The following is a 16,365-nucleotide window of genomic DNA, read 5'->3' on the forward strand; positions in this document are numbered from 1 at the left end:
TGAAGGTTATTAATATTGTGCGTATGGATTTATAAAGAATATATTTTATGCAAAGTTTATGAAATTATATCACTAAAGGGGGGATACCTTTAGCAAGTACAAAGTGATAAGGACCTTATCATAACTACTACTATGAGTCTATGTCCCAAAGCATGCACTATATATACACACTCACTCATTCTCTTAACCCTCATCAAAAATCTCACAGCATCTTTTTCTTTTCAAGCTAACCCTAACTTCCTTCTCAAGAAAAGTCTAGAGAAAATGAAGTCCGGTCAAGCTGACATCGTGGAAACTAGCAAAGGTATTCAAAAGAGCGGACTGATGAGCAGAAGGATTGCCATTCTTGAGTTTATCCTCAGGATCGTTGCATGCTTTAACACTATGGGTAGTGCAATCCTCATGGGAACCACACATGAAACTCTGCCTTTCTTTACTCAATTCATACGGTTCCAAGCCGAATACAGCGATCTCCCAGCCTTAACGTACGTGAATCTTTTTCTTTTCAAACTACTTGTCACCTGTTTTTCGATATATGAGGGAATGATTCTTGAAGTGTTTTTTTTCCTTTGGTTTGCTTGATCAATCAGGTTCTTTGTGGTAGCAAATGCTGTTGTTAGCGGTTACCTTATCTTGTCTCTAACTTTGGCCTTTGTACACATTGTCAAGAGCAAGACTCAGAATAGTAGAATTCTTCTTATCGTCCTTGATGTGGTAAGTCATCACTCATCAGCAAATTCAAACTCATTCGGCTTAATAGCCGTGTGCCTTCTTGTTAGCTTTGCAGTTAAAACCCATATAACAAAAAAAAAAACTAAAAAACTAATGAGCTTTTACACAGAGTAAATCATGTGGGTAGAAATGAAAAAGCTTACAGTTTGATAGTACTGCTTGACAATTTGATTCCTCCTAATGTGTTAGGTAATGTTGGGTCTTCTAGCTGCTGGAGCTTCCTCAGCAGCTGCCATTGTCTACTTGGCACACAATGGGAACAATAAAACAAACTGGTTTGCTATTTGTCAACAGTTCAACTCCTTCTGTGAGCGTATCTCCGGGTCTTTGATTGGATCTTTCATTGCCGTTTTCATCCTCATTCTTCTTATTCTCCTATCAGCTATTGCTCTTTCCCGACGCAACTGAAGATCTGGTCTTAACCATTTATATACAAGTTTTCCTTCTCCCTGCTTTAAGAAATTCATGGTTTGGTGTGTAAAAATGTTAACTTGAGCTTTCAGTCGTGTTTCTTCAGCATCTGTGGTTTTTCTTTCTTATCTCCATTGATATTTTTCTGTGTGATTTATGTAACGGGTTACTCTGTCAAAAAGTTGTGCTTTAATGGTCAGTTACCACAGTATCTTATATCTTCTCTCCTTTACAGAATCTTGTTTTCTAAATCCAAAATCATGAAATGATTGAAATCACCATTATAGATGACAAGACAAAAGCTATAACGTTAACTTTATGTTACACAAAAATTCGGCCAAAGATCATCTCGAAGTCAAAGAGTGTCAAACTATAAACATCAACATATCGAAACTTCCTATCAAATGCGGTGATCTGTTTCTTACAACAGAAAGGACTCGAAAACTCAGAAAACAAAGAAGGAAAGAACCTATCTTACTGTGGAAAATATCCAATCTTACTGTCCATAGTTAGCCAATGAAGCGTTGGTTTTCTACCTTAACTAATCCGACCTCTTGATCTTGATTCTGATTCTGATGCGAGTAAATATCTCATCATCAATTTATCATCGTCTTCCTCGATCACGCTAATTCCAGTTGGTTTTTTCACTCTTGTATCATCAAACATCTTTCTTACTTTCTGCACTGCCTCCCACTCACCTGTGGAAGCATATATGTTGGAGAGCAACACATAATCGCCACTCTCGTCCTTTCTCATACTGAGCAGTCTCTCATTTGCATACTTTCCTAACTCGACATTCCCATAAATCTTACAAGCACCTAAAAGGGTTCGCCAAACAATGGCGTTTGGCTCAATCTTCATCGACTCCACAAACATAAATGCTTCGTCTAATAGCCCTGCTCGCCCCAACATGTCTACCATACAACCATAATGCTTTATGTTTGGTTCAATATTATACATATCCTTCATAAGGCTAAAATATTGACGCCCTTCATCAACTCTTCCTGAATGGCTGCAAGCTAATATAACTCCAATGAAAGTCACCTCATTTGGCCAGACTTTCAACCTTTGCATTTCTTTGAATATTTCAATTGATCGCTCTGCATGATGCAAAGCCAAACCAACAATCAAAGTATTCCAAGTTGACAAGTCCCGATCTTTCATTCCTCTGAACACTTCAGTTGCTCTATCTATGCTTCCGCACTTTGCATACATGTCAATTAGAGCATTCCAAATTGGAGTGCCCACATATATGGAGCTCGAAACGGAAGCCTTTTCCAAGATGTAGAGATGAAGGCTCTTCCCAGTTTCTAAGTCTCCTAAGACTGCACAAGCAGATAACAAACTCAGTATTGTCACAACATCTGGGTGTTCACCAGCATCCCTCATCTCCTTGAATATACTAAGTGCCTCCTTCGGGTACCCGCAATTTACATATCCAGAGATCATTGCATTCCAAGTCACAACATCTTTCTCTGTAAATCTATCAAAGAGTTCCCTTGCTCTATCAATCTCCTTACATTTCAAACAACCAGTAATCATCACATTCCAAGCCACCTGATCCTTTTCTGGCATTTCATCGAAAAGACGCATAGCCTCATCTATCTTTCCCCTCTTAGCATACCCAGAAGTCATAGAAGACCAAGCAACCTTATGAGCTTTCGCGGAATCATCAAAAAGCTCACTTGCAATTCTTAAATCTCCACAATTAGCATGAAAGAGGATCAAAGCGTTCTTAACATACTCATTCGACACAAACCCATGTCTCACCACTTTCCCATGAACCGCAAAACCATTACTTGTCCATTCAAGCTTGGAACACGCCTTGAGAACAAACGTAAACGTATACCTATCAGGCGACACACCTCGCTTCTGCATCTCAGTATACAAAGAAACCGTATTTTCAGGTTTCATACTCTGAGCAGAGCCCCGCAACACATGGTTACAAATAGATACGTCCGGTTTAGGAATTCCATCGAACAACTTGTGGGCGTACTTAAGCGCACCTGGAACCGACAAAGAAGCCGAGTAAATTAGCTCCCCAACAACAGAAAGATTAGACATGAGACCATTAACAACAATGGAAGCGTGAATTTGCTTCAAAGTTCGGAAATTTGTGCAGTTCTGCCATAGTTTTGGACGGCGGCGATTGCTGGTTCGGTCGTTGGTTTGCTTCCTGATCATCGCGTTTTCATCTCCCTTTCCTGGGCTCTCGTCTCGATATTCAAAAGTGATTTCCGGTTTAGTAAAATCAAACCGGTACAAGAAAATAATTTCATTCGGGTTAACGGACCATGTGGTTCAATTGTAAAAAATCACAAAGATTCGAGTATCGTAAGACACAAGTAAACAGAGAAGTGGGGATTTACGGATTACAAAATACAGCAAATTGAAAAGAGAGTTAAATAACTCGTACAGTAGCTGGTCTTGTTGGTGGTGGAACACTAATGTTTGTTACTTAATTTACTGGGTTTCTCCTCCTTTTCTTGGTCGTTCGAGATGTCTCAATTATTTATGTACTCTTTGTGAAGGTGACTTTGCGAGGAATTGATCCGTCACTAGTCGGGTCCTTTGACAATTGTCTCTGTTGTACTAAGTTTACTATTACTTCTTTGCTTACTTGTGAGTTTTTCTTTTGTTGGTTTGTGTGTGTTTGTCTGCCAATTATGAATTTACTCACAACTAATGCCTTGTGTTTTGCCTTTTGTGGTTGACACGTTTTTTATGCTGTTTAGCCTTTTTGTTGACTTGTAAGTTGTATGATTGATCTAATCATATCTTTTGGATTATATTTGAAGAAACCTGGTTTTTTTTTTGTATGTCATGGATATAGTTATCCTTGATTTCAGCTTTAAAGGATGCAAATTGTGACACTGAAGACTTTGTTTTCCAGGCCTTAATTGCTATATTTTGACAGGTTGATGCATACATAATCTTTCAAAAGGTAGCTAATAGAGACTTGGCTAGCTAATTAAATCTTAGGTCTTTTGTCTACAATTACTCTCAAGTTTAACATGAACCTTTTTATATATTTAAGTTTTGTATTAGATTATGGTTTAGTAGTTTGCGAGCTTTTCTTAATATATACGTATAGAACTGTTGGGACTATTGTACCAGTGGTAACTACCGAACCAAACTAGGAGTGTAAGAATATTTTCTAGTCCGAATAGTGCAGATTGAGCATGTTAAGTAGTCTCTTCTTGTCATATGGCTCGGTTTTTTGGTTTCATATGTGTGACTCCTTGCTTTTTGCAATGTCTGATCAAGTACACTTATGCAGGAGATTTGTAGCATCAAATGTGGGAAGTCTTTTTTATGGGATTCGTGGATCGACAGAATCTCGACAAGTGGCGTCATTTATGAAGGCTAAATTGAAGTAATGTAAGGACCATACACAGAGTGTAGGAGCTGGCAATATGGTATCAGCAAAGACATTTATAGATGTTTGTCCCCATTGTCCTTTACATCATTTGCAGCCAATATGATTTTTTTTCTTTGATCCATGAATCATGATGATCTAGCTCTTCTTCTCAGTCTCTCTCTCTCTCTCTTCCTTCAACTTTCATATTCACATTTATTCATTTTTTCTTTTTTCTTTTAATTTATAAAACTGATTTCTTTTTGTGTTTATTTGTACAATTCTTTATGATTTTGTCTTATCGTTCTCTGATTCGATGAAGATACTTCTTACTACTACTACCCCACAAGCTTGGAGCCCACCTCAATAAATCCATCTTTTGCCTTTCATGGAACACATTTTAGCTACTCTCCCTTGTTTTGTCTTGTAAAAAAACTCTTTAATGTCACCGTTTGCCTTCATAAATCATCTACCTTTCTTGGCAGGGTAATTTACCTTGATGATAACATTTGTACACCTGCAAGGTACCACTTCCATATAAGATCAATTCATCGTTTGGATGTTTTTAGACCATAAGATGAGATAAACCGGTTTCTTGTACCATTGATCTTAAACATCTATCTAATCAGTTTTGGTTTCTGGTGACTTGAGTACAATATCATTGTTCTCAGAGGATGTCTAGCTTTTAAACTGAAGTGATGAAAGTTCTGATGCTTATTTTGAGTTCTCAGAGGATGTCCAAAAGATTCTGAATTTATAAAATCAATTTGAAGATGTAGAGATATACTCTTAGACTCATTGACTTGACATCAAGAACAATATATAGCAACCAGTGGACTTCTCTACAACTCCAAAGTGCTTCCTAACAAATTTAAATGTTAGAGAGTTTTTCTTAAATTTTTACTTAAGTATAGTTCCATGTGCCGCCTAAGATATATGTATACACACAAGTACTATATTCAAACTTAGAAACCTCATTTTCTTGCAAGACTACAATTGTATATGCTAAAGGGTTGATCTAGCTAGTATTGCCTAGTGCATACCTAATATAGAGTTGCGTGTGAGTTTTGTTGTAGTCTTAAATATTTCTGAACTCTAATCGTTTGCTTACACAAGTTTGAATTTTACCATTTTCAGAGAAATGAACAAAGTGAAGAAAGAAGAAAGTCTATGCATATAATTAATCTACTTGCATCCCACTAAGTTTTTTCTCCTCTACTTTTATGCTCTCTGTCTCATTGATTTACTATTGTAGTGTCAGTTTCCTCTTAGTCACCGCCATTTCACAGCATTTACTACCTACTCTTTTTAGCAAAGGTTGAAGTAAGAAAATAATGTAAGATTTTTTTTTTTAAAATCCAATCCATTCGATATTAATGATGTAGTGCTACTGAGTAATGATGACTAATTATAGCATATACATTGAGAGTAAAACAATTTGGACGTTTAAAGCCTTAGACTACCTGTAGTAGTAATCTGAAGCTAGCTAACAAACCAAAGGCATCTTTATCTGTTTTGAACTAGTGTAAAAATATATTGTTGAAGATTTTAGTGTGTTTTTGTTCTTATAATTAATAACTTTCTTTTATAGACAAGTTTGATGCGACATTAGAGAGCTAGAAGCTGAACACTAGTAGACACAGTAAAAAAAACAATTGGTTGAATTATTGAGTTTTGATCTCATTGTAACTTGCAAGATCATCAAAGGGAGGGCTAGTATAGTAGCCTGTAGAGCATAATAGATAGAGTGACCTGAATTTACTTCTAGCACAAGAAATAACCGCTTTTAATCTTGTGATATGGCAAAAGTGACAGTGGCAGGTAATAAAAGATCACCGCTTTTTATCTCTGTGTGAGTTTATGTAGACTTGTTGCAAGGACTTTGAGCCACAAAGGTAATAACTTCTCTAGACCCCATTGTTAATAAATGCTCATCCATGTGAATGAGCCGGGAAAAAAGGGATTCATTTGTTGTGTGTGTCTTTCTATCTCTCCTCTATATATCAACCTTCATCACTGAGATATGGCTTCACTACTAACATTTCAGAAAACTGTAGCCAAAAAGAGCATTCCTTTCTTGCTGCTCTGATGGTGATGATCATGTGATGTATGTATGAGACTCTACAGCTTACCTTCTTACATATTTTTCTATTTTGTTCTGTTATAAGATTAGTGTACTACTCTTTGGCTTTTGGAAGAAAAATGGGTAGATCACCGTGTTGTGACAAATTGGGTTTGAAGAAAGGACCTTGGACACCAGAAGAGGATCAGAAACTTTTGGCTTATATTGAAGAACATGGCCATGGAAGTTGGCGTTCATTGCCTGAGAAAGCTGGTTAGTTAAATGAGCTCTCTTTTGATGATCTTTTCCACATTTTGTGCTCGTATATTAGAAACTTTATCATCTGTCTTCCTTCTTATTCTCAGGTCTTCATCGATGTGGCAAGAGTTGCAGACTCCGATGGACTAACTACCTAAGACCTGACATCAAAAGAGGCAAATTCAACTTACAAGAAGAACAAACCATTATCCAACTCCATGCTCTGTTAGGAAACAGGTTTGTTCTTGCAGCAAAACAATCTCGAATCTTTTGGAAAAGTTTTGGCCTTTATGATTCTTCTTTGTATATAGATGGTCTGCGATTGCTACTCATTTGCCAAAGAGAACAGACAACGAGATCAAGAACTACTGGAACACTCATTTGAAGAAACGGTTAGTTAAAATGGGGATTGATCCAGTGACCCATAAACCCAAAAACGAGACTCCTTTATCTTCCCTTGGTCTATCCAAGAACGCAGCGATACTTAGTCACACGGCTCAATGGGAAAGTGCAAGGCTTGAAGCTGAAGCAAGGCTAGCTAGAGAATCAAAGCTTCTTCATTTACAACATTACCAAACCAAAGCATCGTCTCATCATCATCACCATCATCATGGATTCACTCACAAGTCACTGTTAACCAACTGGACAACAAAAACAAACGAAGGTAAACAGAAAAAAAACACACACACACACTAGCTAAATCTCTCCAAAATTGTGAGTTTGAACTTTGTTTTGATTTTTCCGTAAGACAATGCAGAACAACAACAGCTTGAATCTCCGACATCTACAGTGTCATTCTCTGAGATGAAGGAACCAATCCCGACGAAGATAGAGTTTGTCGGATCATCCACGGGTCTGAGTCTGCTGAAAGAACCTGAAAACGATTGGATCAATTCAACGATTCACGAGTTCGAAGCTACGCAGATGGGGGAAGGGATCGAGGAAGGGTTCACGGGTCTTTTGCTCGGCGGAGACTCAATTGAAAGGAGTTTCTCCGGCGAGAAAAACGAGACGGCCGGCGAGAGTAGTGGTGGTGACTGCAACTACTACGAGGACAGCAAGAACTATTTGGACAGCATTTTTAACTTTGCTGATCCTTCACCGTCGGATTCACCACCCATGTTCTGAATCAAGGGTCGATATTGTTGGAATTTGGGAATGTTTTTGATTTTTTTTTTTTTTTTAGTTTTTAGTTTTTGTGCTTAAACTCTGATTAGACAACTTTTAGACTAATCCAGATTTAGCTTTCTATAGTCTTAAATTACTGTTTTATATTTTGCTATTTAGATGGATTTTCCAAGAAAATGATGTCGCCCAATAATATATAAGAAAAAGACAAACATGAAACTAATGTTTGAAACTAAAATCAGTGCGTACATGCATGGTTTCTAGATTTTAGGCATAGATAGAGCTGACGCAGTGAAACAATCTTAGTTTAGCTTTGTGACTTGAGGTTTAGAATAGGATTAATTTGTTCCATGCAGAGTTGAGAGTACTTTACTATGTTCTCAATGTATTATTAGATTTATGTTGCTAATCATTTATCGTTATTATTGTATTTCTTGCAATATTTGGTTTCAGTTTTGTGCTTAATGATACATAACAAGAACCAACCAAACTTGTTCAGTCGTAACTATGTTCGTTTCATGTTCTTTGTAGTTTCGATCGTATATTTATTACCGCAGCACATTGACTATATACTCGATCACTTCATTTCACGGACGTCTCTCCTCTCGCCATGATAATTGGTTTCAGTAAAACCATTGATCTTCGAAAACTTGAAGATATATCTTTGCTCGTTCTTGAGTGATCTCTTCTTTAAAGTTCACTACGATGCAACATACTCGATGTTTCCCGACGAATCATATATTCAACCGTCCGACCGATTCAGAAGAAAGTCTCTCGAACACATATATGTAGTTTTTTTTTAGCACTTGTAACACTTTTATCAGTTAAAACCAATTATATCACTGCACTGCAAAACCAATTATATCACTGCACTGTACTAACCAGCAAGGTAACCCACTAAAGTAAACTACAAAACTGCATGCATGCGTGTCATTTTTACGACGCAATAAGATATATGAAAGATTTTGAGTTATATATACATAATGATAATGTGGTTGTGATAAAAACAACAAAGCTGACATGTCGTCGATCGATTTCTAGCTCTATAGTGTAAGATAAAAAATAAAATTTAATGTTGGTTGTTTCATGTCCTTTTCTGCCTTAGGCTTGAGGGTCTCCGATCCAATCCGATTTTTCAGTATTCCAATTAAATGTGAAAAACAAAGATATACAAAAAGCCCAAACCTATAAATCATATAATAAATAAATATATGAATCGTAAATGATAATAGGATACTATTTATTTGGATACGACCCCATGCAAGTGTATGTTGGACCCAAAAAAGATATCTCATGCAAAGTTTCAGAAACTATATTAATTCATCGAGAACAATTAAATTGTGGGATAAAAAAATAATAATTCTGGATATATATTTTTGCTTTGTATTAAATTCTAGATTCTCCTTGCATGGGTCTTTGTTAAGGCCCATTTAAAGCCCAATAAACAGGTAAAAGGGTAAATTTCAAAAAGGAGCGAAGACTTGCACCATCATCATCAGTCAATCACCAACCAATCGCGATTTTGAGATTTCGGAAGCTTCGATTGATTTGGGATTTTAGGGTTTTTTTTTCTCTGAAGACTACGACGACGAAGGACCAACAGTGATTTTGACAATGACGCTACCTCCAGGACTCTACTCCGGCACCAGCTCTCTTGCTCTGGTGAATTATATCTCCATCCAATTCTCGATCTGTAGCTTCGATTCGTTTTTTTTTTATAAAGAGTTTGTGTAATTGAACGAGTTGTTTCGCTTTGATGATCAGGTAGCTCGTGCTTCGGCTTTTGGCTTGGGTCTCGTCTACGGGAACATGAAGCTCAAGGTCTTGAAGGTAAAAAGTTCCTAAAAGATTTTGTCATCTATTTCTGATTAATTAGTTCACTTTTACCTGCTATGAATCTGCTATACAGTATCATCTCTAGTTGATTCTAGAAAATGTATTGGTTCTGAAATTTTATATATACCATCTGATGATTGTGTTGTGAGATATGAATTGGTGGCGTTTTTATATTTTGAAATATTGGTAGCTATACAAATTTTATCAGAAGATTTCTTATGATGATAAAATTTGTCGAGCTACCAATCTTTCGAGCGAGTGAGGAAAGTCTTGTTTGTTGGCTTTTGATTATTTAGCTTACCTTGTTGTGTTTCCACCATTATATAGCTCTCTCCCTAGCTCTATAGTTGTGAATTGCACAATGCTGCTTTGCTCTTTTTGTTAGTTTGTTTTCTGCTAGTCCAATGAGTATGTCTTAGTTCTGATCTATATTCTCTATTAGGGAACCAAATGCTACTTGTAGAAGTTTTAAACTATTAGTCATTGGTTGCAAGACTTTGTGTACATACCTTTTTGTGGTATCTTTCTCTGGATGTTGCTTTCTAAAGTTACTAGAGCTGTGTGATTTCGAGTTATATTCTAAAAGGTTTACTTGTTTGTTTGCCCATATCTGGTTTTCATACCTTATTCCAGTTCTCTCTTTGGCCAAATCGTAAAGTGTGGATATAACTATGCCTGAAATGCTGTTGAAAATCTTAGTATATGTTAAGTAAATGAATGTATTGCTTTTCACCTGCAGATCAAATCGATGTCACAGAAGAAGGTTGAAGCCACTGCTCATCATTAAACGATTCTTCTCCGTTTTTACAATAAGATACCAAAAAAAGCTGGGGGTGATATCTCCCCGGTTAGTATTTTTATTTCTTTTTTTCATGATTCATCTTTTTTAATATAAGAAGGAACAAATCTGTGCTTCGAAAAGCATCTTATACGGTTTTAAGACCTCTTTGAAGTCAAGAACATCTTTCGTATTGTTGTCGTCTAATAACAGCATTCACATTCACCTCACATCGTAACAAACACTAGAGACCTCAAGTGTCCCAGATGTGCGTTATATACTTCGTTCTCCAAATGTCATTATATTAGACTTCTTCGCTGAGGTTTATGCCTTGATCAGCGTAAGGACTCGATCCCAGTTGACAGGGTCTATTTTGCTGTCTGATTCAATCGAGAAAAAGTCGGATTTTGTCTATAATATCAGCCGTGGAGAATTATTAATAGATTCAATAAGTTGGGAACTCCAAGCAATCATGTAGTCTAAATTTTGAATCAGAATCTCTCTTATCACATCCTTCCATGGCTTCAAACAAGTACCCCAATTTTAATTACCATTACTTCGATGGCTACATATATGTTTCGATTGAATTTGCTATTACATTCTTTCTATGGATAATAATTATCTTCGTATATATTTGGTTTCTAATCATACTTAAAGTAAATGTTCCTACGTAAAAAGTCTTGGTGGAAGTAAGATTTTATTTCTTTTAGAAGTGTAGAAGTATTATGATAAAAGTAGATCATGTTTATTCTCTGGGTCACACACTCCAGCCAATAATAATTTAGAGTCGTGACCATAACTAGCTAGAACAAATTTGTATTAGTTGTTAAACTAGAAGAGTGTGAAGTGATATACTAAAATAAACAAATTAAGTGGATTTAATTTTGGATCTAATGTCTAAATTATACGGTAAAGGAATCTCGTTACATGGAAGACGATCGAATCTTATATATTGGAATATAACGAACATTAATTATAATAATAATATAATTCTTTATATATTTTATAGTTCTGCATGGCCGTTCAAGCCCGTCAAGAGGCTAATCTCAGGTGAACGATCTGGTTATAAGAGCCACTTTAGAGCAAGAGTTTAATAATTCTGTGATCATGCACTTCCATGGGCATATTATAAATGCGTAATCACAAGTTGCTTATTTTTATTTTTTGTCGACAAAAATTTGATGAATCAAATTAATACTCCATAATCAGCCGAATCAAAGCGAAGAAAATCGAATATATTTTTTAATTATAATATTTATGAAGATTTGGTAATACCAATTTTTTTCGTCCAGCCCTACCTTTATTTTTTTGTTTGAACATCTTTATATATTATATATATATATATAAACATTGTTCCACAAAAATGACCAAAATTTATCGTAAATTAATTATCGCTTTGATTTATTTAATCAACCAATTAACATATTTATACCAACATCACCAACCATATTAGTTCCGAAATTTCTTGATTGGTGATATTATTCTACAAAATATCCAAATTAATAAAAATATATAGAAGAAGAAGAAAAGAGAAGATGGAAAGGTCAATATAAAATCAGAACCATCCACGTCCACTTCATCAGATTCCATCTCTCTCTCTCTGAAGATTCCTTTTACTGGGGGCTTTTCTCTCTCTCTATCGGTTGCTCGTTCTTATCTAGAGCTCTCTCTCTCTGTCTGTCTCTGCCCAGCTCAAGCCAAATCTCGATAGATCCCAACTACATGAAATTCGGGAAAGAGTTTCGTACTCACCTCGAAGAGACCTTACCTGAGTGGAGAGACAAGTTCCTTTGCTATAAGCCTTTGAAAAAGCTTCTCAAGTATTACCCCGATTTCCCTCCTCCCTCTGATTCCGATCACCTCGATTCCCGTCCCGTCTTTGCTGATACTACTAACCTCTCCTCCGCCGCCGAAGACGACGTTGTGCTTCCCGGCGTCAGGCCTACGGAGGATCTCCAGGGTTCCTTTCTCCGGATTCTCAACGAGGAACTTGACAAGTTTAACGATTTTTACGTTGATAAGGAAGAAGATTTCGTTATCAGATTACAGGTTTTGCTTCCTCTCCTCTTCCAATTACTTGTTACTCCGAATTGTCTTCTGTAGCTTCAGGATTTTAGGTCGAGTTGGGGATTCCTTAGATTAGACCTTGTCTTTATATGATTGAAGCTGTATGCTGCTGCAGACCACTGATTCAGAGCTATACAAGTTTCTAGTATTGGATCAGTGGATCATTCCTTAGGTTAGCTTCGGATAGGATGGATTTGTCTAGAATCTTATAACAAAATTGCCCTAATTTTAGTTCTAGTGATGAATTCTAATCAAACTGGATCTAGTTTTTGTGTGCTTCAACTAGTAGATTCAGTTGCCCTGCTGAAGGTTTCCTATGGTATTAATGATTCTTGGTCATCTGCTTGTTCTGCTTGTTTCAAGACTTATCCATCTCATCCAAAGGCTTTATTGGAATTGTGTATGTTCATCATTTTGCAAACAGGAGCTCAAGGAAAGAATCGAGCTAATTAAGGAGAAGAACGGTAGGAATGGGGAGTTCGCATCAGAAAGCGAGTTCAGCGAAGAAATGATGGATATTCGTAGAGACCTTGTTACCATTCATGGCGAGATGGTCCTCTTAAAAAACTATAGCTCTCTTAATTTTGCAGGTAACATATATCTTATCTTTATTTAAAATAAAAAAAAAATCCAAATCTTATTTACACAGTGTACTGTATACTAAAACATCTTGGATTTCCAGGCCTTGTCAAAATTTTGAAGAAGTATGATAAAAGAACTGGTGGACTTCTACGTTTGCCTTTCACGCAGCTTGTTCTCCATCAACCCTTCTTTACAACAGAGCCACTTACTAGGTTAGTCCGGGAATGTGAGGCCAATCTTGAGCTTCTCTTTCCTACAGAGGCAGAAGTTGTAGAGTCTTCCAGCACAGGGCAAGCACACTCAAGCTCACATCAGAACCACTCCCCAAGAATCTCAGCCGAGACTTCCTCAACTCTTGGTGATGAAAATCTTGATATATATAAGAGTACACTCGCTGCAATGAGAGCTATAAGAGGTTTACAAAAGGCTAGCTCGACGTACAACCCCTTATCATTCTCATCGCTTCTTCAGAACGAGGATGATGAGACAGTAACAGCTGAAAACTCTCCAAACTCTGCCAGCAAAGACGATTCAGAGAAGGAAGATACTGGACCTTCCCACTGATCATTAGAGAATAATGCTCCTTTTGGTCACGATTTTGAGATTTTGCTACTTGATATCACCCTAACTTTTCATAAAATTAACACATTTTATGTCTTCTCCTTTTGCAGAGCACAGCTTTTCTTTGCATTTGAATTGTAGTACCGCCCTTTATAGATTTTCAATGAAAATTTTTCTATTCGCTTAACCTTGTCTCATTTGCAAATTCGTTTGAAAAGATAAATAGTCGCAAGAACTGATATCGTTCAGCCATTTGATCTGTTCACCAATAGTCGGAACAAGAACAAGAGCCTCCCTTGAACTGATGAAATCTATTTCTATCTCTAATGATGATTTCTCGGTCATAGACCTTTGAGACAATCTTCATTGCTGAATGACAATCCCGACATATCCTCAGATTCTTGAAGACAAGAAGAGGTGTTCTCGGTTTTGTTTCCAGAAGCCCAAAACAGACAGCCAATTTCTCGCTGTGACAGCACAAAGCTTGCTCCTTTTCCTCCAAGTCACCCTCCGAATGAGAAACCAGGCCTGAGACATCAAGGACATAACCAGCTGATCTTATCCGTTCAATCACTTCATTCAACTTCAGGTAGATCACTTTCGTTCGCGGGTGTGATCTATCTCCTGAACTAAACCGATGTACTGAATCATTAACGTAAATGGAACTCAAACCAGGTATTTTCCTGATGCCTCGGTTCCTCAGACTTCTCCTTAACCCATCTGCAATGTCACTCCTTCCTTCTGCAACATACATGTTGGACATAAGTATTTGGCATTCCGTGTTGCCTGGATTCATCTGAACAAGCTCTTGTTTAATTCGTTCGGCTATATCCAGCTTTCTGTGCACGCTACACGAGCCTAGAAGCGAACCAAGGACAACTTCATTTGGAGACACTGGCATTTCCCTCATCATGATCTCTGCTTCTTCAATACGACCTGCTCGGCCCAAAAGATCTACCATACATGCATAATGATCAACCTTAGGTTCCAAATTGTAGATGCGCAGGCAATGGAAACATCGCCATCCTTCTTCTACCATCCCCGAGTGGCTGCAAGCACTTAAGACAGCAGTAAAAGTTAAATCATCTGGCTTCACCTCTCTTACCATCTCGGGGAACATGTCAATCACCATTCTACCTTTCCCGTGCATTGCCAACCCGCTAAACATGGCGTTCCATGTCACCACATTCCTCTTAGGCATCAACCTGAAGACTTTCATGGAAGAATCTATGTTTCCACATTTAGCATACATATCAACCATTGCAGTTCCCACCATCACATCATCATAAGTTACTTCCTCCCCCATCATCATTGCCTTCTTCAATGCATACACATGAACCCATCTACCAATGACCAGATTTCCGGATTGCGCACAAGCAGATAGCATCGAGCAAAGGGTGACAAAGTTCAAACCATGCCCACATCTAAACACCATTTCCGCCAGAAGCTCCAATACTTCCCTTGTAAACCCAGCTCCCAAATACCCAGCAACCAAAACCGTCCAAGCAACAGCATTTCTCTCAGGCATTTGGTCAAAAACCTCTCTTCCTCTGTCCAAACCCTCCCACTTGACAACTGTGTCCAGAACCACCGTCCATGAAACAACGCTCTTCTCCTCTAACACCTCAAAGATGCGTTTGACTTCACTCACAAACCCACATTTCCCATACATATCCATTAAGGCATTACAAACCTTTACACTAGTTAAAAATCCCATCTTTACAGCAACCCCATGTCCTTGTTCACCGAACTTGAGATCTTCCAACTTAGAACACACGCAAAACAAGCAGACTAAAGAAACATCATCAATCTCTACACTTTCCCTTGTCATTTCCACGAAGAGCTTCATGGAATCAACCAACCATCCAAACCGGGAAAAAGAGGATAACAAAGTGGTCCAATCCACATTATCCTTTTCCGAGAGAGGAATTTCGTCGAACAGTTTATGGGCAGTAACCAATTCACCGGAAGCCGCATAAAACTGAAAAAGCGCATTGGTAAGGTACGACCTCGGAGCTTTCTTCAATCCCGAAGTGGTTAAAACGGCGTGCAATTCCTTGCCGGGTCGGAGAAACGAGCGTTGAGCGCACTGCCGGAGAAGGAAACGAACTTTTTGGTAGGACAAGAAGCATTTCATAAGATTTATATGGTCAAAACTCAAAAAGCTCGTCCTTGTTTTTTTAGTTTCTCAAACAATTCCTACAACTGTAACAATGCTCCAAATCTCTACGCTCCACGGTTCGAACTTGTCGTCTTGAGTTAAAGTTTATTTTTTACTGTTTAAGTAAGTACACCCAAGTTACGGTTTACCTTTTTTGTCTAAACAAAAATTATCTGCTGAAGGGAAAAAAAAATTGTGTTATCGAGTCACAAATTTTGTGTTTTACATTTTCACGTAACAAAAGTTTTGGCTTTGATCTCTTTATACTAAATAGTCATCCAAATAGAAAAATCAGATAACTCAAAAAAGAAGTCACAACTAGAAAGTAGATACATTGAGAACAGGACGTTTCTGGTTATGGAGGCCTTGATGTCACTAATTATTATTATATCCACATTTTTGGGTAAAGAGGGTTTTAAAGTCGTTAACGT

At 37.4% G+C, this 16,365-nt stretch overlaps 6 protein-coding genes across 7 annotated transcripts; 4 read left to right on the forward strand and 2 right to left on the reverse strand.

The window, feature by feature from the left end:
• Window positions 1-213: 213 nt before the first annotated feature.
• Window positions 214-1,361, forward strand: LOC17881669 (casparian strip membrane protein 5). Its single transcript, XM_006289529.2, has 3 exons — window positions 214-485; window positions 591-714; window positions 922-1,361. Exons 1-3 carry the CDS (start codon window positions 265-267, stop codon window positions 1,138-1,140), a joined length of 564 nt encoding a protein of 187 aa, XP_006289591.1. The 5' UTR covers window positions 214-264; the 3' UTR covers window positions 1,141-1,361.
• An 80-nt stretch (window positions 1,362-1,441) lies between these two features.
• LOC17882934 (pentatricopeptide repeat-containing protein At5g15300) lies at window positions 1,442-3,404 on the reverse strand. The gene has a single exon (XM_006287367.2). The coding sequence runs from the start codon at window positions 3,325-3,327 to the stop codon at window positions 1,681-1,683; it is 1,647 nt and encodes a 548-aa protein (XP_006287429.1). The 5' UTR covers window positions 3,328-3,404; the 3' UTR covers window positions 1,442-1,680.
• A 3,119-nt stretch (window positions 3,405-6,523) lies between these two features.
• LOC17881109 (transcription factor MYB16) lies at window positions 6,524-8,347 on the forward strand. Of its 2 annotated transcripts, none has more exons than XM_023781032.1 (4): window positions 6,524-6,836; window positions 6,929-7,058; window positions 7,133-7,485; window positions 7,570-8,347. In XM_023781032.1, the coding sequence occupies exons 1-4, from the start codon at window positions 6,611-6,613 to the stop codon at window positions 7,947-7,949; spliced, it is 1,089 nt and encodes a 362-aa protein (XP_023636800.1). In that variant the 5' UTR covers window positions 6,524-6,610; the 3' UTR covers window positions 7,950-8,347. The 2 variants fall into 2 exon arrangements, with proteins under 2 accessions (XP_023636800.1, XP_006288196.2); XM_006288134.2 differs by having other exon boundaries at window positions 7,579-8,347.
• Window positions 8,348-9,429: 1,082 nt separating this feature from the next.
• Window positions 9,430-10,793, forward strand: LOC111830074. The gene is made up of 3 exons (XM_023781033.1): window positions 9,430-9,611; window positions 9,714-9,779; window positions 10,525-10,793. The coding sequence occupies exons 1-3, from the start codon at window positions 9,564-9,566 to the stop codon at window positions 10,570-10,572; spliced, it is 162 nt and encodes a 53-aa protein (XP_023636801.1). The 5' UTR covers window positions 9,430-9,563; the 3' UTR covers window positions 10,573-10,793.
• A 1,356-nt stretch (window positions 10,794-12,149) lies between these two features.
• On the forward strand, window positions 12,150-13,960 carry LOC17883882 (SPX domain-containing protein 4). The gene is made up of 3 exons (XM_006288178.2): window positions 12,150-12,612; window positions 13,055-13,220; window positions 13,313-13,960. Exons 1-3 carry the CDS (start codon window positions 12,286-12,288, stop codon window positions 13,774-13,776), a joined length of 957 nt encoding a protein of 318 aa, XP_006288240.1. The 5' UTR covers window positions 12,150-12,285; the 3' UTR covers window positions 13,777-13,960.
• Window positions 13,961-14,019: 59 nt separating this feature from the next.
• Window positions 14,020-16,110, reverse strand: LOC17883803 (pentatricopeptide repeat-containing protein At5g15340, mitochondrial). The gene has a single exon (XM_006290133.2). It carries the CDS (start codon window positions 15,908-15,910, stop codon window positions 14,036-14,038), a length of 1,875 nt encoding a protein of 624 aa, XP_006290195.1. The 5' UTR covers window positions 15,911-16,110; the 3' UTR covers window positions 14,020-14,035.
• Between the last annotated feature and the right edge of the window lie 255 nt (window positions 16,111-16,365).

The sequence above is a fragment of the Capsella rubella genome, unplaced genomic scaffold, assembly GCF_000375325.1.
Source record: "Capsella rubella cultivar Monte Gargano unplaced genomic scaffold, Caprub1_0 scaffold_6, whole genome shotgun sequence".
NCBI classification, from domain to species: domain Eukaryota; kingdom Viridiplantae; phylum Streptophyta; class Magnoliopsida; order Brassicales; family Brassicaceae; genus Capsella; species Capsella rubella.